The sequence below is a fragment of the Charadrius vociferus genome, unplaced genomic scaffold (genome assembly GCF_000708025.1).
Source record: "Charadrius vociferus isolate BGI_N301 unplaced genomic scaffold, ASM70802v2 scaffold455, whole genome shotgun sequence".
In the NCBI taxonomy this organism is placed as follows: Eukaryota; Metazoa; Chordata; class Aves; order Charadriiformes; family Charadriidae; genus Charadrius; species Charadrius vociferus.
In genome coordinates, this window is record NW_009648550.1 from 806,648 (window position 1) to 828,006 (window position 21,359).

Below are 21,359 nucleotides of genomic sequence, written 5' to 3' on the forward strand. Positions count from 1 at the left end.
TTCTTTATATCTCATAGGGGAACATGAAAGAGCACAAATCCAATTCTGCTTCCCTTTTTAGGTCACCTTTAATGAGCCAATAATCCTGCCAAGACTTCTCCCACGCCTACGTGTCCTTCCTGGTGAGGTCCTCCTTTGAGCTTGAAGCTAAAAGGTTCCCAAGGTTCTGCTTGGAGTGCACTAATAAAGGCATTAATAAGTCTACCCAACTTTTTGCTTTATTTGATATCAACCCATTCGCAACTGCTGTTATTAAAAAAAATTTCATCTGTACGAGTTTAATCACTCCTGCTCTTGTGGTCTGACAGAACTACCTTGGGACAGCGCGAGATTGTACATTTTGCTTAAATTAGTTTGGATTATGTACTCCTGTAGGTGATATTTTACACTGCTTGACTTAAGTTCCTGAAAGACCTCAGAGTCTTTATAGTTACAAATTCTGGGTGAGAATTCTTCTTCAATCAGAGAGGCAGCAGCTTCTAGAAGTATTCTAACTGGATGGCTTGGTCCCCTGGGATTTCCAGGGGAGCCCAAGTGTCATCCTAGTGTCTGCTCTTGAGAGGATAGTATTGTATGCTGGTATATTATTATGATAGGAATATTTATCTTTTGTTTGTTTGTTTGCTTAAAAGAAGGAGGGAGATAGTTGGTATTTGACCTGCTTCTGGGTACTGGTTACTGCAGTGTTCTGCTCGGGTTTTAATTTGGAGATTTTTTTTTTTCATCTATTAGCTCTCCAAAGAGTGCATCCTTCTATCAGATTTGCAGGTAGCCTTTGTCTTCTCTCTGTATGCAAGATTTTGCTTTATTGCAAGGGACGTAAGCGTGTATAGGAGCCCGTATACAGCTGGAGCTCACACCTCTGGTCCCAAGGCAGAGGTGTGCACAGCGGCTGTTTGTGTGCTGGCAGTGGCACGGCAGCTGACAGCCCACCTTTAATCCCGTGTAGCTCTTTGTAGATTATCAGCAAGTGCAGTAATTAGTGTTAACGTGGTGGAGGAGCTTGTTCAGCTTTAAAGATCCTCTGGGCGGGAGCTATTGTTAGTGTCCTGTTTTAGTACAGGACCTAGCAGTATGGCAGCCCAGACCTACCAGGACTTTTGAATGTGGATGCAGTAACTATTGCCAAGGTAACTGTAAAACTACACAGCTTGCAGGCTCATCTGATCTTGATAATATTCCTTTCAAGGCATTATTGACTTTGAAATCTAGTGACAGCTGAAATACCCAAGCTGCTAACTATGTTATTGGTGATAAAAGTATACAGAAAAAGAAAAATTCCTTTTGGTGTAGGTTGTCGCTTGCGTACAGGAGGAAAATGCAGATACGTGTCTGGGTTGAGTCTGCAAAAGCACAGAGGTCTTTCGCCCTCTAACTACCTCCGTTTGCATACGGGATTATTGATTGTTATTGGAAATAATGGATGATAGCTCTTTATAGCTTTTGAGTGGCGTACAAAGTGCTCTTGTTCCTCTCCTGGTAGAGCAGCACCTATTATACTACTACTACGGCTTGCTTCCATGCTTTGTCACTTAGGTTGAAGATTTCAGTTTTGCCCACAAACTGTATGGGCTATGCATGAACACCGTGGTATTTCTGTTCTCCCAGTCTGCATTTTAAAAACCAGCAACGTTGTGAATTACCTTTCCTATTTCCAGACAGGCAGAGTCAAGCACTTGGAAATCGTTTGTAGAAAGATGATTTGGTGTCTGCACATGACTTTTCTATGCTGGGACTCTAGCTGCAGTGAAGGGCTTTAATGCTGGTTTTGATGTTTAAAAAGTGTGAGCTTCCTCTGTGAGAGAGGTAGTACAATTAGCAAGATATAAATGTTGCAAGTACGAGGCCAAGAGCTTTCTTATCTCTTCACTTGCAGAAAATTACATCACATCACTTTTTTAGCTGCTGAGATGTTTGGCTATAAATTGATAGACGCTGCAACCTAAGGTATAGGGGGAATGCATGCGGAAAATATCTTCTTTTCAGTTCTGTGCTGGTACAGTATGTTCTGGGTTAAAGATCAATTTAACTGTTTGGCAGAACAAAATAATAGTGGTTCGTTATGCAATGATGGCGTTCTTTTCCTGGAATTGTTGGCTAATGAAGAAAACTACATCTATTTTGTGCAGAATAAAATTGTAAAAGCTGACATGAAAGCTGCTTTGACCCATGCCGACTGCACAATTAATTCAAAGTTGAGAAGTGTGGAGTGTTTTTAGTTAATAGTGGTATCGCGGATCCTTTGCTAGTTCTGAGTGGAAGGAACAATGCATAGGGAAGAAGGCGTGAGGAGTGCTGTGTCATCTGGGACACACCAGCTCCCATTCTGCTGCAGTATTGCTCAGAAGACTGGATTAAGAACTCTCCATTATTGACATCCCAGTTTGAGTTTAAAAAATTCGGTTTTATCAAGCTTCTTCAGTTGTGTCTGTGCAGTCCGGGCTGGCCGTTCAGACTGAGTAAATGCTCAAAGCACCCCGTCTGGACAGCTTCACCCCTGTGTGCCTACATTGCTTCCGGGGTGTCTCCGGAACATGAGAGCTAGTGATGTGGTGAGGCCACTCCTTCCAAAAACTGCTTGGGAAGAGAACATCAAACAGATGGCATCTGTCTTTTACCCGGTGTAGCAAGAATTTGCCGAATTCGGATAGAAAGGGAGAGGTGCTTTTTAGCAAGCCTGTGTATGGCCCAAGGAGGTGTTACAAGACAGCCGTTGGGAGCTGCTGCTCTCCAGCAGCACTGTTGCAGCCCATGGCCCTCCTCTTGTCTCTGCTTCTGCTCCCCAGTGCCGTTGCTCCCTGCTGAATGATTTCTGTGTCGCTGGCAGTTCTTTTATCCAAAGGTTTCAGTCTGCGTGCTGCTGATGTGCTCTAAACCCCCTTTTTTTTTTTCTTTTTTTCTTTTTCTTCCCCCCTGCCCCTTCTCCACTGAGTGCATCTTTCTTGCCAGGGTGTCATGTTCTGCTGTGTGCTCAGGGAAAAATGTGTACTTGTGTTTCATGCCTCCTGTTGTCCCCAGCCTGCGACAGGGAGGGTGCGCTTGGCTGTTAGAGCATGGCAAGTTAGATGCTTCTGGCAAAACAAACAACAGAAACACACACAGGTGCCAGAATAAGAGTGTCATTTTGAACTAAGTTGTGTTTAACCTTAACCACGATGATCGGTTTGATGAAGGAAATATATTGATCTGCATAAGGGGTTTATGGCACAGTGCAGTTCTGTGAGGAGCAAAGTGCTTAAGAGTTTTCTCTCCTAGCAGTGTATTTCTTATATCTTCTCTTTTCTACCCTGTACGTTGCACCAATCGCTTGTGCTTTCTCACGACGGTGAAGCAAGTATTGCCGTGTGCCCAGGTTGGGCTGGTTTTGTTGTCGGCACTGCATGTCTGTAACCGAGACTCTTCCTTTCCTCCAACTTACGATACAGACATGTTGTTGAAGGCAAGGGGATTAAGCGGATGAGTGGGGTAAGAAGAGGTGAGAGCCAGGTGATTGCTCAGCACACAAACCAGCAGTTGCTGCACGCTGACTGGTTATGTGTTGTCAGATGCTTCGTGGGTGCTGCAACCCAGATGAATCCCTACGGCAAGCTTTCCAGGGAGGTGAGCTGGTGGGCTTAGGAGTTCCTAGAAGGACCTCCCATTTCTGTAAGGTACGTAGGATGTAAGTCAGCCCAAAGATTCTCAAAGGGAATGACTGGACTAATTGGCAAGGCAGTCTGGTGTAACTAAGGCAGAAGTGGGGATTGGTAGCCCAGCATTGTATTATAATTGACAGGTAGGGCAAAGCTGGGCTCTGCAGGGTCTTAAAGGTGAAGAAAAGTACTTTGCATTACTGTTCAATGCAGTGAATAAAGGAGAGCCAGTGCAGGCACGGAAAGCATGGGGGAATGGTCTTTTGAGGCTGCTACGCATGAAAAAGCCATAAAGAGAGCTGCATTACAACAGTGACCCAGTTTGAGTTTTGGTAGAGCTGGGAAAGACCTGAACTTTGAAGTGCCAACTGGAAAGGTGTGGCGGGTATGCCTGGATCAAAGACGGGCTCCGTGTCACTGCCCCGAGGGATGGCAAGAGCATTCAGCAGCAACAGAGAGTGTTACTTGTGCACAGGTAGAAGCACTTCCCTGAGTTTGCAGATATCCTGCTGCAGGGCACCCCATCGACAGCAAGCTGGGTATCGGGTCCCTGCTGAGGGTGGTGTTCCCAGGCTTAACCTGAAACAAAGGGAAGGCTTCAAGATGCACATATCAGATGCACACATCAGCGCTAACACCCTCTGAAGCTACCATCTGCTCTGTAAACTCTCTACCTGTTGTAGTTGGGATGGAGGAAAAGTGTTTAGTCCGTTAACAGACTGAAATGTGGTGGATGCATCCCTCTGCACGTGCAGGGCTGAAATGGGAAGGGTGATTAGAGCTGATGGTTTGTGCGGAGGCCATTTGCTTCACATTCTCCTTCACTCAAGGAGCAAGCCATGGACACGCCAGAGCTGCGTTGGAGGGCACGTAACTGGATTTTGAATGTTTGCAGAGTCTTTGGCCTGTGGTGTCCTGTTAGCCACGCACAACTCGCTTTGTGTAAGGCTTTCTGGAGGCAGAGGGATGCTCTCCCGAAGGAAAGCCTGCGCTATCCCCAGGAAAGAAGTCAGCACGTGATCTCAGCCACTTTGTGTTTTCTAGTTTGGATCTGCGCATGAGGAGTCCTGAAAAATACACCTATGATAAGTGCTTTACTGCTGGAGTGAAAAGCAGTTTCTGGGAGTTCAGACTCGATTAGATAAACTTAGCGCGCTTTTTTTTTTTCTTTCCCAAAGTAATGTACAAACAAGTGTGAATATTTGTTCCTTTGTAGTCAGTGGTTTCTCAGTGTGTGCCCACATTGCTCAGTCTGCAGCCCTGAGCTGCCGTCAGTCTTGCACCCAGGATTTCTTCTGTGATCTCCGCAGGTCTCTGCTCGTCTGCACATGTACATCATGGGGATGGGGCATGTGTCGTCCCCCCCCCCTTTTTTTTTTCATTCTTTCCTTTTTTTCCCCTCCATTCTTGATTCTTCTTTTTCCTTCACGCGTCCTCTGGGAAGCAGTCAGACTTTGTTCTGTGAAGCAGCACGCTGCTGCCAGCGCAGCTCCTCTGCCCCAGCTCTGCCATCTCCTGTGCCCGTCAGATGTCTTCCACCTCTTTGTTGGAAGTGCCTGAGACCGAGCGGGATTTCTGCTGCCGAAATCCAAGTGCAGAGTGGTGTGATCCGCTGGAGCGGACTGGTAACGTGCATGGCCAGTTAGAAAGTAGGAGTGTCCAAGATGTACAGAAATACTAAATTGTCCCGGGTTGGAATGAAGTTGATAACAATTAGGGCTTGTTTATAACTTCAGTACTATATATATATGCAAAGTAGCCTTTTAAAGTGGGATTTGTACTTGAGCATCATGTTCTTTGGAAATGAGTACAAAGATGAGCAATTGTCCAATTCCAGTGAATGAATTCATTTTCTTTTTTTTTTTTTTTAAAAAATCAATCTCTGCAGAATGGAAATGAGATACCCAGAGGGGGGAAGAAAGGAAAGCATGGATGAAAGATTTTGAAATAGTTGGGTGTTTGGCTGTTTAAGTCATAAAAATCCCAAGATTTGTGTCTCCCAAATGCAGCTGTATTTCAAGAGAGTGGTTAAAAATACTGATGTATCAAATAATATTGAGATCTGTAACTATTCAAAATAATCTACATTTAAGGGGAAAGAGAATAAAAATAACTTTGCTTCTTGATTAGCTAAAGTAAATGAGAATTTAGGGATAAAAAAAGAGTAAAAACACCCCAGAAATCTTTTGTTTTGCTTAAAGTTGCCATGATGCATTACAGGTCTTAAGAGAATCTCAGTGTTTGCTCTTTTTTTTTCTAAAACGAGGTAAAATGTGCAAAAACTTCACTATTCACAAGAAACATCATCAGATCACTTAATTGATAGTGAGGGAATCTTGTTTTTCTTCTGTTTTTTAACTAATTTCCACCTAAGCATGAGCAAACAATCTTGAGGCAGATACCCTAACGGCGTGTTGTGTGCTCCTCTCTAGACTTTGTCATCAAACCAAGAGCGTGGCCATTATGTGCATCGATTTGAAAACAAGAGTTTTGTGTGTTGCTGCTAGGGACTTGCATGTTGTTGTAAGGTCCAGTCATTATTATTTGAAAATTTATATTTCATGTTTTTACTTAACAGGTTGGGATAGTGGCGATAATAGTTCCAAAGCAAAATCAAGCCAAGAGATGCATTTGGAAACTAGTTCTTCATCGAATGAAAGAAGTCCTCCCTTCTCAAGGTAAAGTTGTTAAATCCTTTAATATTTGAAATGCTCTGTAGAATGAGGAACACAGACAGAAAATGACTGAAGCTGTGATTATTTTATTTTTTCACTTGGTCTAGGGTTAAGGTTCATATTTATGTTTATCTAATAAAACGTTTTAAACTTTGTTACACCTTAGAAAATATTTGTGCCAAAGCCAAGTATTGTTTTGCAGCTGTTGTTTTCTCATTTTAAGACTCAATTGACATCTCAGTGAACCACAAATTAGCGTGTACAGCTGCTCTCAGTAGGGCTACTCAGGGGCCAGACAATAGGAGTTGTCAGGAGAGGGGCAGACATAAAATATAAAGTCTTCAAGAAATAAAGTGGTGGGTTTCTTCTCCGTGTATCCGAGATGTAAACTAGCTGTAACTGGATAACGCTTTTCACGGGCTTGGGGTTTGAGGGTTTTTTTATATTTGATATCGGGGTATTTATAACATGCCTTTCTTGCTTTCAAACTGAGTATGTTTTAATTAACAGCCTCCCATGTACCCAAAGGATGCAGTTTGTTCTTTTTTTTAAAAAAAAAAAGGAAAAAGTTGGTTTGTGATTTGTTTTTTTATTATTATTTTGGTTTTTGTTGTTTGTTGGTGTTTTTTTTTTTAAACTGCAGCAGTTCCCTGAGCAGTTCTGTTGGATGTTCCTTGTAGTCTTCATTGGCATGTAACGGTAATCAAACAGCAGCAATCAAATTAGTGGTCAAGAAGCAGCAGAAAATTGGATATAACACAGCCATCACATGAAATATTGGCTGGGCTTTAGATCCTTATCTGCTCTTATTAGAACAGCCCAGCAAGTGGGTGCTGCTGCTATGCTGCCCCTGGTCTGAAAACTGCCATCAATAGCACTCAGAAAGAGACTTTAAAGCATTTTGATAAATTTTTAACTTCTCCTGTTTATACGGCATCGCTATCTTTCTGTTGCTTTTTATGCTGTTACTGATGAGGCCAGTTTTGATGAGAGACAATTCCAATTTTGCAAGTGTTGTGTGAAAGTCACAGTATTTCTGTAATTCTTTGAGTACAGTAAATAAAGACAAGCCATAACACAATATTGATGAATGGCATTCATGCTTTTCTTTAGGATTAATATTTACAATCTTATGGTCAAATTCTTTTTTTTTCCTTTTTAAATTTTTTGGAACTTTGGAAATGATGTTCCAAATCATACTACCTAACACTATGAAATGCAAGGGTGCTACTATAGGTGAATTTTTAAATGTTAAATTTTAGTCATTCACTGAAGCCCAGGACAGCAGAAAGAGAAGGATCGGGCCCTGAAGAACTTGCTTAGAGGATCGCTGTTAAGCAGCTGAATAAAATATGTATAATTTAAAATGAACTATTTTTTTTTAATTTAAAAAAGTCTCCAAGCATTTTTCCCCTCGGATGTTGCACTGCTTGCTAAAAATGCTTTCAGCGACTTCTGCATTTTTCAGATGCGTACAGGTTTTTTGCTGGGTTTTTTTTTTTCAAATTATTTGTGATAGATTTTAAAATAATTTGCTCTGCCCTATAATTTTATGCCTTTCAGCACAGAGAAGCAAGCGCGCTTCATGCACCGATACATGATGCTGCTGCTTTAAAAAATACTAAAAAAAAAAAAAATATCTCTTGCAACGGCTTAGTTTTTTCTAAATGAGTCCAAAACTAATGCAGGCTTCTAAACATGAAGTTTGCTAACAACCTTTGCTTTCGGACACTTGGCATCTGCTCCGCAGAGACAGAGAGCAGCAAAAGTAGTGAGAAAGACGGAGAAATGGAAAGGGAGGGTGGCCGGCTGCTTGTTTGCGGCCAGGACGCAGTGCAATTTCTTCGCCGCTCACATTTAAGCGCTCCACTTACTGCAGTCACTTCTGGGGCTTTATTGCTTTTACAAGTGGTCTCGAAACCCACTACTTGAGAATAAACATAACTGTGTAGCGCTGCTGTGGTACTTTTTATAAATTCTTCTTTGCTCCGTTTTGTCACTGAGCTGATGAGTGACCTCGCAAAAGACCCTGCTGGACCTAAATAAAAAAAATGGCTTCCTCTGATGTCCTCCAGACAATAATTATGATGTGCCAGTTAAGCCCAAACTACAGCTGAGGGATTTTACTTTAAAGCAGAGGCTCGGGCGCAAAAATGCATTTATAGCTCTTTGTCTGGCACCTCATTATGTGTGGGCCTGATTCATTAAGTAATTGGTTTGCAGTTGTTTACATGAGTATTAAGGCTTTCTATTCAGCAGCCTTTGAGAGATACATTGTGCAAATGTTGCATGTTATGAATGCCGAATGAGGGGCAGGGGACCGGTCCTATTGGCTAAACACTGCGCTCTGTTGAAAAGCAAGAGAAAGAGATTGGGTGCTGCTTTGCATAGCAATGACTTTCTTAATAAGCTTTACAGATTAATACACACAAGCCATAAAAGATGCAAAGAGATACTCTTAGCACATTTATACATGCTCATTTCACTATTATGGTACTGGAGACGGGAAGAATTGAGGGCTTTCATATTCGGTTTTTCAGTGCATGTCTTCAGTGCATGAGACTTAATAGAATCCGATGTTTATTGTATTATAAATCATGGGGAAGTAGGCAGATCTGCAACAGTTTATTATTAAAGATTCTTTCAATGTAAATCTTTTTCTGCCATTGTATTTCCTACAGCAAAATCATTTTGTGGTTGAGTGGGGATGAAAGGCATAATGTACGAAGGAGTGAGTCTTAATAGGAAGCTGCTCTCCGAGTAAAGACCACTTGTTCCCTTTTGTTCGGAGGTGCATGCCAGAGCTTCCTCTTCTCCCGCAAATATCATCCTGCTCTACGCTTAGCTCTAAAACTACTTTTTCCTGCCTTCCATTACTTTACCGAGGGAATATTTACCTGCGCGCAGATGCAACTTTTGTTTGAAGCGTTAGCGTTTTGCAGCGGCAAAGAGCACGTTAAATTATACAATTACTTGGGGGAAAAGGTATCAGAAGTCAGGACTGAATCTCTCTGCGAGAGCGGGCGGCAGGCGATGTGTGTGGCATTTCGTGGTCCTGTAGCAATGGATGCAGCCAGTGGAGGTCACTAGCTTTCTGGGTAATTCTGAATTTTTGATGCAAGCAGTTTATTTTTCTTCGACTTGTTTGCGCTGTCTCGTTTCAAAATAATCTGGAGATTAAAGGTGCGTTATCGACTGAGAACCAAAGAACAATTTTAATTTGCCAGGACACAAACACAGTGTAAAGTATTTTAAACTTTGATTAATTTGTCTTCCGGAAGTAATCCGGTCTGGTCTCTGAAGGCTGTTTTTTAGTCGAAAGCCGCCTTTTACCAAACACAGATGTAATGATATGCAAATAAAAATTGACAGATTATAATTCATCCTCTTAATTATTCTCGGGGGCGATGTTGAACACGGGTCCCGCTGGCGCTGCTCTCGGTGCGGAGGCGGGCTGGCCATCGGGGGGCACTCGGGCTCTGTGCAGCCCAGCGCCCCGCATCATCCCCCCCGCATCGCCCTTCAAAACCAGTCGTGACATTGCTTAGCTGACTGGGGAGGGGGGGACCGCCCGGTTTGGCCGGGGCTCTGAGGAGAGACTCCAAAGGTTTGGAGCTGGGAGTGTTCAGGAGATGTTTAGCAGGAAATTTGGAGGAAGCAGCATAGTGTGTTTCCAGACTCCTGAGAGAGGAGCACCCATACGTGAGCACATACCTGATTGTCTTATACTTCTGCCCTACTTTCAGTTATCAAATCACCTCTATAAGAAGCTGACTGTAAATTCAGGCACGTTTTTCTGACCTTACAGATATTTGTGAGCTTTGTATGCTAAATCTTAACATCCAGCTGTTGCAGAAATAGTAATGTTGCAGCGTGATGCTCCAGGAATATCAGTGGGGAATGGTTTGTGGGAAGAGGCAACAACATCTATCTAAATATATTGCGTGTGTAGTACAGAGGAAATAGAGTTTATTTTTGCGGCGATGCCCTATGCTCTTCTGACACGGTTTCATCACAGCGCTGTGATGCAGTCTTTGTGTTAGCTGTTTCTCTGGGCAAGGATGTTGGGTTTGGTTTTATTTTTTTCTTCAGCCTGGTATTTCTAAACAGAGAATGGTCTTAAATGTAGCTTGATGAAGATCTTTGTATCCTGAAATAAAGGCCATCCTATTCGCAGTATAATTACTTAAATTCAGTATTATTACTCCAATTCTGGCATGATGAATGGATTCGTTAGTTTATACTGACTTTCCAGGGCAGGGAATACTTCTGTGATACCCAATTTCCAGTAAACGATCAGCAGAAAATGATAGAGCTGTGAGGCTTCTGCAGGAATTGGCAGGAAAGAGTATGATCATGGGGGATACCCAGCTGAGAGTGTCACGTTGGAAGCACTGCCATGGAGCAGCCTGGCTCGCTTACTACCGCAATACTTTTAGATGTTTTCAAAAAACGATTTTTAAAGATGGATCTGCGACTCTGCATCCTCACGTATTGCTGGGCAGAAGCTTCATCGCTTCCCTCACTGAGGGTTAATAAACACCACCCTGCAAAAAAAAAAATGCTTGATTTGTTTAGCGTGGCGTGCTGCCTCAGCAATGCGAGTGCAGGACGGAGACGCGCAGGCTTCGAGCCTCTGACAAGATTAGTGGGAGTATCAATGTTCCCCAGGCTGCTGCACCCTGCGTTTTGTTTGGTTTTCTCATAAAACCTAGCATTTGGGTGGTGATTTTTTTTTTTTTCTCTTGATGCTTGGGTATGTTTTGTTGGTTTGCTGTTGTGGTTTTTTTCCCCTTTGATGTTTGGACACTTTTCTTTGTGTGGGTTTGGTTTTGGTTGGCAAGTGGGTGTCTTCCCCCCCGCCCCCTTGGTGTTCGGGTGTCTTTTTACACTTGACACCAAAACACAGAGGTTCAACAGGTCCTTTAGCTAAAAGATATTCAGGCTAAAGCAAACATTTTCTGCTGTTTTTCAGTGAGCCACCTCTATTAACTTGGCTCCTGTTGGTCTGGTATTTTCCTCTTAATATTAATTTTCTTTATGGAGGGAAAAATATTTTCTTGGAGCTTTTTCATTTCTTATTGTTGCAGCATCTTCAATACAAAAAGCCTGTTTCATCAGAGTAAAGGAGAGATTAAAAGGCCCTTTGAAGTTAAACTGGTTTGGGTTTTTTCTTTGTTAGAGCCTGGGTTCAGTTTGGAATTATTTTAGGGAAGAAGCAAATGTGTAAATGGATATCGAAGGGTCACAACGGGGGATTAGTCGAGGCAGTGAAACTGGCCTTACTTCATTTATGCTCCTAAAATTTCTCCGCGGAGGTCTGTGTGGTTATTGTGTGCTCAGTATACCAGATGATAACTTTCATGATTGAATTTGCCGATTTCTGAATAGAAATGTTTTGCAATGTTAAGGTTGTCTTGCATCTTATCAGTCTTGACTAACACTTCAGACATAATTCAGGAATTTTATTCCCTGTTACAAAGCTATCTTGCAGCATTTTCCAGGCTTGGTTTGGCGGAGCTGCGAATTCCGATCTGGCCTTTCTGATGTCCTAGCTCCATTTTCCCCTATCTCTCCAGGCATTTCTCTGCATGCCGACAGCTTTCATGCCAAGCCTTTGCTGACACCCTGTTCCCCGTCTCTCTCTTTATGGACTGCTGTGTCACACGAACACCCAGCTCCCGATGTGCAGCGCTATGGCTCGGTGCTGTTCTTGGTGTGAATCCCACTCTTGGGCATGGTAGATTAGCCTCAGGAGGATGAACCCAAACAAGTGGATGGGTTTTGGTAGAATGCAAACATCTGTCTTCCCCTCCCTCCTGTCAGCATTGACCTTTTTCTTCATGGCAAGCTGGGGCAGAAGAGGGAAGGTCCCCAGATCTTCCTACAATCATGGTGGACTTTGTCCACCACAATTTCTCCAGGAGACCACTGGTCTTCAATCAGACCTAGAGCACCTTGCAGTGCTTTGAGTTGTGGAAGAGGACCAAGCCACCTGAGCGCTGGGCAGTCCTCCACTGGTGGTCCTGTGCTCCATGTTGCACATGGTGGTCCTCAGCGCAGCAGAAGCTCTGGGCCCAAATGACCAACCCTCTCCTGCTTGATCTGGGCTTGAACTGTGGAGAGAAGTAAAGCAAAAAATCACTTCTAGTGACCTGCTAGCATGGCTGAATAACGAAACCCCATATGCCTCCCTTGACAATGGGAGATGAAGCAGCAGGCAGTGGAAGCAGTAGCTGCCAGCTGCCTCATCTTGTTTTACTGAACTACTTGAAGATAAAATGGTTCTTGTGCAGTCTGCCACAGAAGTCACCTCTCAATTTGTAGCTCAGCAACAAGTGGTTTCTCGCTCTACACCCAGGGGAGAAAGAGTTGCATCCTCTTGAGCACATTTTTATGGGCTAAGCCTGGGATATGTGGAGCACCTCCTGGGAAATGCTGAGGGTCATGAAATCTCACCAAAGTGAGCAAGAGTTAAGGGCATTCAGTGTATTGCAGGACTCAACGCAGAGGCTCTGACTTAAAATACTCGCTGGAAATACTGTTGAGTAAATGTATTTGAACGAGAAGTTGAAGTGTAATGCAGCGTAGGGTTTGACTCTGAATAAAACGGAAAGGTGTTTGGATGGCATGCTAACAAAATGTCAGATAAACATTTAAAGGCTAACATTTAACAGTTTTTTTTTTTACTTAAAGAAATGGTAAGTTAATAGTTATGTCACTTATGTCAGTTAGTTAATACTCAACTACTACTGTTACTTGTTACTGGTATGCAAACTTCAGTTTGGCATCTTGGTTAACTTTGGCTATGTTTTATACTCCATTTCTGGAAATTTTTGTATATCTGCAAAGAGGGAGGTTGTGTGCTAATGGCATTCACAGCTTGTAGAAAAGGAATATGATTTAAACAGTATGAGCTTTCTTTAATTAAAAAGGAGAAGCTTCTGTAACATAGGTAGCTGTAATGTAATGAAACTTCCCCCTGCTTTAAGTGTAGCTATTCAGCTGCAATCCCAAATTTTACTGAATACAGTGGTCTAAGACAAGCAATGAATCGTCTCTGCTTTTTTTTTTTATCTTCTTCACAAATGCTTCCACAATAGTAGTTAGAATATTTTTAACTCCCCGCTTTAAGCAATTATGTATTAGCTGCCGTGTCTTTCAATGAAATGCAGCAAATTGTATGAAATTTTTGACAGCTGATCAAGTCCTGTTTTGACTGCGGCAACAGCTTTAAATTGCAGCTTGACATTTGCTTATATTTTACTAGTTCGCACAGTAATGTCACAAATATCTCCTATTTGATCTTCCTTATTAAAATCAGCTGAAGCTTTATTTTTAGAGCTTATTGCAGGATTGTTAATATAACAGTTAATTCTCCTACATCATTGCCCCTATGTGATTATTTCACAGCACTAACACAATACACACGCTACACACAAAAGATCAAAATGATTCCAGCTTGTTTGAGAGATTCAAAAGGAGCCTGTGATGCTCTAGACACAAGAGCAGTCATTTAACAGAACGGAGTCGCAACTGCATATACATCAAGGTAGATCAAAGGCAGCCGGGAGATTGCACATTTACATAGGGACGTGGAGGATGCTATGGGAACCCAGTAGCTGGGCTGGAGGAGTACACGGGCAGGAAGGGGAATAAGGAAGTTCAGTGAGCATCAGTGGGGGGTGCTTTTATTTTTGTTTGGATTTTTTCTCTTTACTTTCTTTGCATTATCTGAAAGGCTGCAAAAGATAGATGGACCTCTGATCCTTTGTACCTTTAATTCACTACTGGTGTAAATCAGTGCCGTTACCGAGGAATGACTCCAGTCCACGCTGCCTGAACATCTGGACCAATGTCTCTGCTGCATGTTAATTTTTCCACCTTTTAGAAGACATAAAGGTGAAAAACCACTTGATTAAAATAGTTGTTTTTTAAAAAAAAAAAAAGTAGTTACAGAAGTTACTGATATCTTTTCTAAACCATCTCACAGTTTTGGGTTGGTGGTGTTTTGTTGTTTTTTTGTTTGTTTTTTTTTTTAAAAAGCCAACTGACTTTCTTTTAATTTTGTGACACTGTGCTGATTATTTGAAATCTTTCTCTTTTACAGGACTGACACCAGAAAGGGACTGGTAACTGCTATAAAATCCAAAGGTAAGAAACAAATGTTATGCTTTCTAAGTGTAATTTATATTGTAGAAAACCTCCAAGAACACCACTATGGAACTGTGTAAATTATGAGCATAAAGAGATGAGAAAGCGGGGAATTTCTCTGCCTTAACACAGGACCCAGCAAATAGTTGACGATGACAAATTCTGGACCAGAGAGGATATGTTTCATCATACATATGATGTGGAAGGAATAGTGATCTTTGCTTCAGGGTTTAAATCAAACAGGAGCAAATAGTAGGCAGGAGTACCCAGAGAAGGAAAAAGCTGACTTTTTCCTCAATCTTCCCTTTGAAATAGGGGTTGCAGAAGCGGGTGGGCAGCTGCACGTGCGTTTGCGCAGTTACAATAGGTAGGTGCACAAAGGTGCTTGTGCACCCACATGTGCGCATCTGGAACAGTTTTTTTTCCACGAGAAAGCAGACTTTCTTTTGACTTGGTGTTTGGGCCCTGCATGTTCTCATTCTGCCCTGTGCTTCGTTTTCCTCTTTTAAGCACCGTAAGGACCACTTGTGTCTGAAGTCACCTCTAATGGAGCCTCCCGTAAGCGAAGCCAGTGCTGGGAGGAGGGAGCTCTTTGCCCGGAGCTCAGCTTTAGGTGCTGCGCAGTCCTGAATGGTACAAAACGTGTTTTAGAGGTGTGGCATCTGAGCTGACTTAAGGATGCCATAAACGATGGCTGCTTTGGTGCCATTTGAAAGGCTCTCTCGCATCCTCAGCCCATTTCCTTCTCTGCTAGGGAGTTTCATTTTTTTTTGGAGCCTTTCGGTGTGTTCAGCCTCTTCCCAGGTGTTCAGTGTGGGAGCGAGCGCAGGGTGCAGCCAGCACCGCTCTGCCGTTCCCGGCCGAGCACAGACCCGCAGTCCAGGGGGCCGGGGATATAGGATGAAAGATGCAGCTGCTGCATTTGTAGATAAGATGTTTATATAGCGTGTGCCATCAAAAGCACCGAACACATTAACAGCGCCTCAGTCGAACACGAGCTGAAACGTCTGTATGAGGTATGACAGCCTTCCTCTCTCCTGCTGCCCGAATCCCTGTTTCTGAGTCTTACGCCTCATTTGGGGCATCGTGGCTATTGCGCTGGCTTTGGACAAACAGCAGCCCTCTGAAAGCGGTTAGGAACAAGCAGACAGCACAGCCCTGAGAGTGACTGTGGACCTGACTTACGCTTACCCCTGTGCCATGCTTTTCACCCCCACCCCCCTCCCGCAGGTCAAGTGAATTTACATATTCAGGAATCTGTCAGGCACTCCGAATTTCAATGTGATTCTCTTTATTTCAGTGAAATGGTTTGCTAATTCCCAGAGCTGTTTGCTAAAGCCGTGCAGTTGTTTGAAGTCAGTCTTGCCCGTATTTGATCCTGTCTCAAAGTGGTGATTTTTCATTTATGACATCATTGCCATTTTTATGCCAACTCTGTGATGTCATGCTCTGATTGTGACTTCACTGCAGGGTCAAGTAGGGGGAGAAAGTGGAACATAATAGACAAAGCTCTAATTCAGGCAGCAGCTGGTCAAGTAAATTGCTTGGAGTGGAAATGTTCTCTCAAGCTACCTTGAGGAACAATGAAGTGGGACCTCTGAATGAGCCCACTGTTTGGCCACCGCAGCTCCGTTATCGGAGACCGCAACGTGTTGACAGCACACTGTATCGGAAACGCACCATCTTCAAAAGCCTGACCTTCTTCTCCATAAGCCACGGTGTCTGTCTGCCTCCAGAGAGCTGTAAAACGATCATGTCTGTGACATAAATGACGTTAACATGGAAAAGACTTTATAATTATTTCTTTTTTTTCTCCTCCCCCTCAGCTTTCTGGGGTGAATCCGACGACAGCAGCTCCGAGATTGAGGCTGCTTTGCGCCCGCAAACTCACAGCACAGAAGCAGACGAATTTGATGACTTCTATGATTAAGATTCCCCCGCTCGCTTTTGGAAAGAAAAAAACAATATCATCTTGTATATACTGAGAGTGCCTCTGTCTAAAGAGCAGCTCATCAGTTTATAGTCAAAGAAAATTTAAATACTAAATAAATATTACTTGATACTCTACACGGCCTCCTTGTATGTGTGCTTTCTCTTAACTGCTAAGCATTTTCCTGATCTGATGGTAATTCAGCCCCGTCAGACTGAGCCTTTTTGTGATATATTTGTTTTTGCGGACTAAACGAAGACACGTCCCGAGACATCCACTTGCTCAGAGATGCTCGCACAGCGTTCATCTCTGAGCGTTACCACCTCAGAGGGTGGGGGCTGTCTATAAAACAACCTCCTCCTCAGGGAGGGAGCCGTGTCCTTCGTGTAGTGTCCTGTCCCTCTTGTTACTGGGGCCGGGAGCTGCTTGTCCACAGTCCCCTGCTCACAGCGAGCATCTCCTGCCCGGCACCAGCAGGAAAGCTGCAGGATGCAGCCGTGTGACAGGTCACCCTTCTGTGTGGCAGGCACGAAGAGGCTATTGCAGGTGAGGAGTCGGTCAGCAGCGATCTGGAATGGATGGCAGTATTCCGTGGCCAAATCGGCCTGGCCTCTCTTTTGCTGGAAGCTGCTCAGCGGTGTCACTTCCTCCGACCAGCCTGGCTGCTGCTTTTGTTGCACTGCGAGTGCAAAGACCATCCTCTTCTGACGCTCGTGTGTATCCTCATACTTTTGCCTACAGAGCTGGATGTGGTTTTGAAAAAAGAAAGCAAGCATTCTGGGTATGCATACATATGCTACTTGGGGCCGGCTGGCATGTTTGATCTTTATCTTCTTCTGCAACAGATCAAGAAGAAGAAACGCATAAATTGTACATTTCTAATTCAGCACATTTTGGAACAGAGCAGCATTTACATGTGGCGAGCCTCAGTGATTTTCTGCTTTCGCTTGCTTTGTAAAATCCACGCTGGCATTGCTGTATGGACATCACAGTAATTGGATGACTCTAGGAGCTTCATACATTTTTAATTTTCTTCTTTTAATTCCTTTTATCTAAAATTAAGTTCATTAAACATGAGATTTTTCTTTCGAAGGGAGAAACCAGGGGACATATTTAAAAAAAAAAAAAAACAACCACAACTCTGTTCATAATTATGATCAGTTCAAAAGCAAAAAACAGCACCCCAATTAAACTCCGCTGCAAAGCAGTACTGCATCTTTGAATACAGGCACCAATCTTGGGGCCCAGTCCATCAAAAACAATTTTAAAATGGTAACAATATTCAATTTAATAAAAAGACCGTGTAGGCTGAGACGAGCTCGAGACTATGAAATCCAAGGCTCATAGAAGGCCTGAAAATGAGAAGAAACACTTCGTACAGATGTCCGCTGGCTTGCTTTTAATCCCGTGGTTTTCAGTCTGACATTGGCAATGGCACAGTGTTGAATATTACAACAATTGGAAAGTCAGCTGCTTCAAGGATGGAGCTGGACGAGTGTATGACCAGCGCTGATGTCATGTGAGACAGCTGGACTCGACTAAAGGACTAAAGCTGGACTTCACTGAAGGCTTTAATGTCTTCCCCCACTGTGCCGGGGTTTCTGTGCCCGTTCAACCACAGGCTATTTTGGATTAAGGCTCCCGTGATCCCACCCTTCAGAGGCTGGCTAGCTGATACAGCCTTGGCCAGGAAACCAGCAAAAAATCCCTCCTTCCTTCCCAATTTTTACCAGGCTGACTCCCCATGTCCTGTGGGACCACTGCCCCACAGAGAAACCCCTATGGTGTGCGATAGGCAAGTTGGTCAAGGGATGGGAGGTGCACAGAGAGAAGGAGGAGAGGAGAAGGCAGCCCATAGGGACGGCGGGAGGTCTCCTGCTTCCCAAAGCAGCAATTCCCACGTGCTGGATGGTAACACAGGCCATGCCAGGCTGCCAGCTCTTCGTTGCTTTGGCCAGCCTCAGTCAACACTCAGCCATCAAAGCCTCAAGGGAGGGGAAGCATGGGAGATCGCGGGACTGTCCTGCAAATTGTGACACTTGAAAACAAATTTCTGCAATGCAATGGCAGTATGACCAGAAGGGCTAGCACCCGTCGTGCTGCTGCTTTTGGTGGACCACCAGGTAGGTTTCGGGGCTTCTCCGTAGTCTTCTCCTAGCAGAGTGCTGAAGGCTTATAGTCCTTCGTGTACTACAGGCTCAGTATCACCCAGGAGACCTGTAGCAGAACCAATGTCTGAACCCACCATCCGAGGGCCTGAGCCATCGCTCCTAGCTGCTTTTTCCTGATCATCCCTAAGCCGTGGTAATTCATTCCTGATGGTCCTAGCCATCTGCTAAATGTCAGCTCACCAGTATGTCACACCACAGACAGACTACTGCTACGTGATTTTTCAGTGAATGTCAGACCAAGGTTCATCTGGAAAAAAGTCTCTCTAGCAGCATGCGCTGCTAAGTAACATTGCATCAAATCCACGGTGTCTTTGTAGTTTTAAGCTCTTCCTGAGTGATTCCGGGTTCTTGATGTCAGCCCACTTTATATCTCCTTGCACGATACAAGGTGCCCATCAGCAGTCTTCAGTGCTTTCCACTCCCTCCGTCCAGCTCAGCCACAGACATGCAACTCATGACAGATGACAGATGGCTTTGGGAGCTTCTGCTAAAGCAATATCTCTCTTTCGGTGTTTAAGCGATAGCCGAGTTCCTCCAAAGCATTATTTATTATACTCTTATTGTGCACAGACTCATTAGATGCAAAACATGCTGCCAGTCAACTTTATTCTGCTCCTTCACAGCTGTCATACTGGCAGCCCAAAGATGATGACAGATGATGCTGATGGACAGGGGGACTGTAATCAATACAGCCTTAACAGATTTAAATCAGCATGCCACTCATCTACAGTAAATACTGTAACGAAGTCTTCCTGTATTCCATGTGCAACGACTTGGTGCTATGCTCTTTTTTCGCGTGTCATACGCACACAGTTGTGAGGTGAAACTTTGGCTCGTGCCCCGTACGTCTCCTGACAAACACAAGTTAACACGTCGGGGCTGACAGAAAAATGCTGGAGGAGTGCCATGATCTGGTGAGCCAAAACGGAGTCTGTATGGGCAGGCAGCCCTGACCCCGAGGCCCTGCAGAGAAAAGCGCGACACGCAGAGGGGGTGGCTGTACTCAGGAGAGCTCAGGGAGCGTAGAACCGCCGCTGCCTTCGGCCACTGACGGGGAAGCCGATGGAGCCGGCGGTCGCTTCCAGGAGAGAAGGTCGCACGGAGAAAGGAGCTCATCCCCACTCCAAATCGGACGTTAGGCAGAAACCGTTACTGCTGCTTGTCAACGAGATTATTTTTCTCCAGTGGCAGACTTCTGCTACTGCTTCCTGCGCAAGACAAGACTTTTCAGTTCGCTGGTGTGCACCTGGCACAAGGGCAGCCCTCTCGCTCCGCTGCCCCTGCCTTCCCCATCTTGGTCTTAAAAAAGTGGGGCTTTCCTCTAGTAATTATCAGGCAGACTCCTTCACTGAGGATGTCAGGTCATGAGTTTTTGCAGCATGAGTTTTGCTTTAGGATATTTGTAAGGGTTTGGGTTTTGTTTTGTTGGGGTTTTTTTTTAGCAAAACGTAGATTGACTTTCCAAGGAAATGTTTGTTGCAGTATTAATTTTTTCAGTGCTTGTTTACGCAAGTAATTATAAGATAAGATGATCACATTTCATTTGCATTTGCTAGTGCCGCCGTCTTCTGTTTTCTTTAGCATTATCAGAAAAACAACTGATTGCCCATCAATACAAACAAAATATTAATACTAAGCTGTCTTACTCTATACTAAATTCCAGGAGGAGAAACACTACAATAGGAAACTTCAATCAGGGTACATTTTGTAAGGAACAGATAAAGGACAATCTTTAGCTGATAGCACAGATGTGGTGCCAATACAAAGTTGCTGGAGAAATTTATTCAAGTCACAGATTTTATTAAGAGGAGTGACAACAGAAAATGGCTTAACAACAGCTAAGTGAGGCTAAGAATAATGAGAAATACAATATTGGGTTAATTTGTTCTACAGCAAGGTAGCAAGGTTCCTCTCCCCTCCCCAAATCAACGGCGTTGACTCAATAAGCACTGCTGAGATTTTGTTATTTTTGTTAATGATTCCCAGCCTGCTTTTTCATGTCCTTGCCCCCATCGCTGCCCTCCTAATGAAGTTGGTGTATAGTGACAGGACACAGCAGAGCACAAAATCTTCCTCGTGTTAATCCCGTTTAATATCTGAAGGTTTAATTCCATTTGAACATCATAAAACGGCTAACTTAATAGTATTTGCTTATGCAATGGGCAAAGCGATGGGACGGGGCTTCTTCACGCTGCTTGTTGCCGACTGTCACGAATCTCACCAAGCCATTTCACACTTGCTGCTTCGGGCAACATCCCCTCAGCTCCTGCTGCCCCTCCACCCTCCTCCCAGCGCCCCAACCTTCCTTTTAAACCGCTGCCAACAGCTCCTTCTCTCCATCCGAAAGGGAAAAGGCCGCTTCCAGAGCCTCACCCTTCAGTCCGATTTCCTTACGGCGGCACCAAGCTGACTGGAAGGGGAAGCAGCCCCACAGCATAGGCTTTGACAGAGCAGCCATGCCCTGAAGCACTTTTGTCATCTGTCTTCTGCCTACACCATCCCACTGAACTGGGAAACCATCCCACACTGGCAAACTACCTTTTTTTTATTATTATTATTATTTTTTAACAAGGTTTTCCGTTAATGGAGGGAAAGTTTTCACACAGAACCTTTGCCTGAAAGCAAGGATGCCATGCGGTGCTACCTCACACGTCAGTCTGGCCCCAGGCCTTTCCCTTCAGACGGCCATCTTTGTGCCTAAGGAGCCCCCCAGTAAACTCAGGGGCGCGGTGAGGCCGCGGGCCCCTCACGGTAAGGCAGGACGAGTCCAGCCCGCAGCGGCGCCGCCACCTCTCCG

General features: G+C 44.1%; 1 protein-coding gene across 1 annotated transcript in view; it reads left to right on the forward strand.

The window, feature by feature from the left end:
* Window positions 1–16,391, forward strand: part of KIZ (kizuna centrosomal protein) — a 53,566-nt gene extending 37,175 nt beyond the window's left edge. The window contains exons 12-14 of the mRNA XM_009886049.1: window positions 6,211–6,310; window positions 14,418–14,461; window positions 16,288–16,391. Of these exons, the coding sequence (XP_009884351.1) occupies window positions 6,211–6,310; window positions 14,418–14,461; window positions 16,288–16,391 (248 nt within the window). The remainder of the gene's footprint in view (window positions 1–6,210; window positions 6,311–14,417; window positions 14,462–16,287) is intronic.
* Window positions 16,392–21,359: the final 4,968 nt, after the last annotated feature.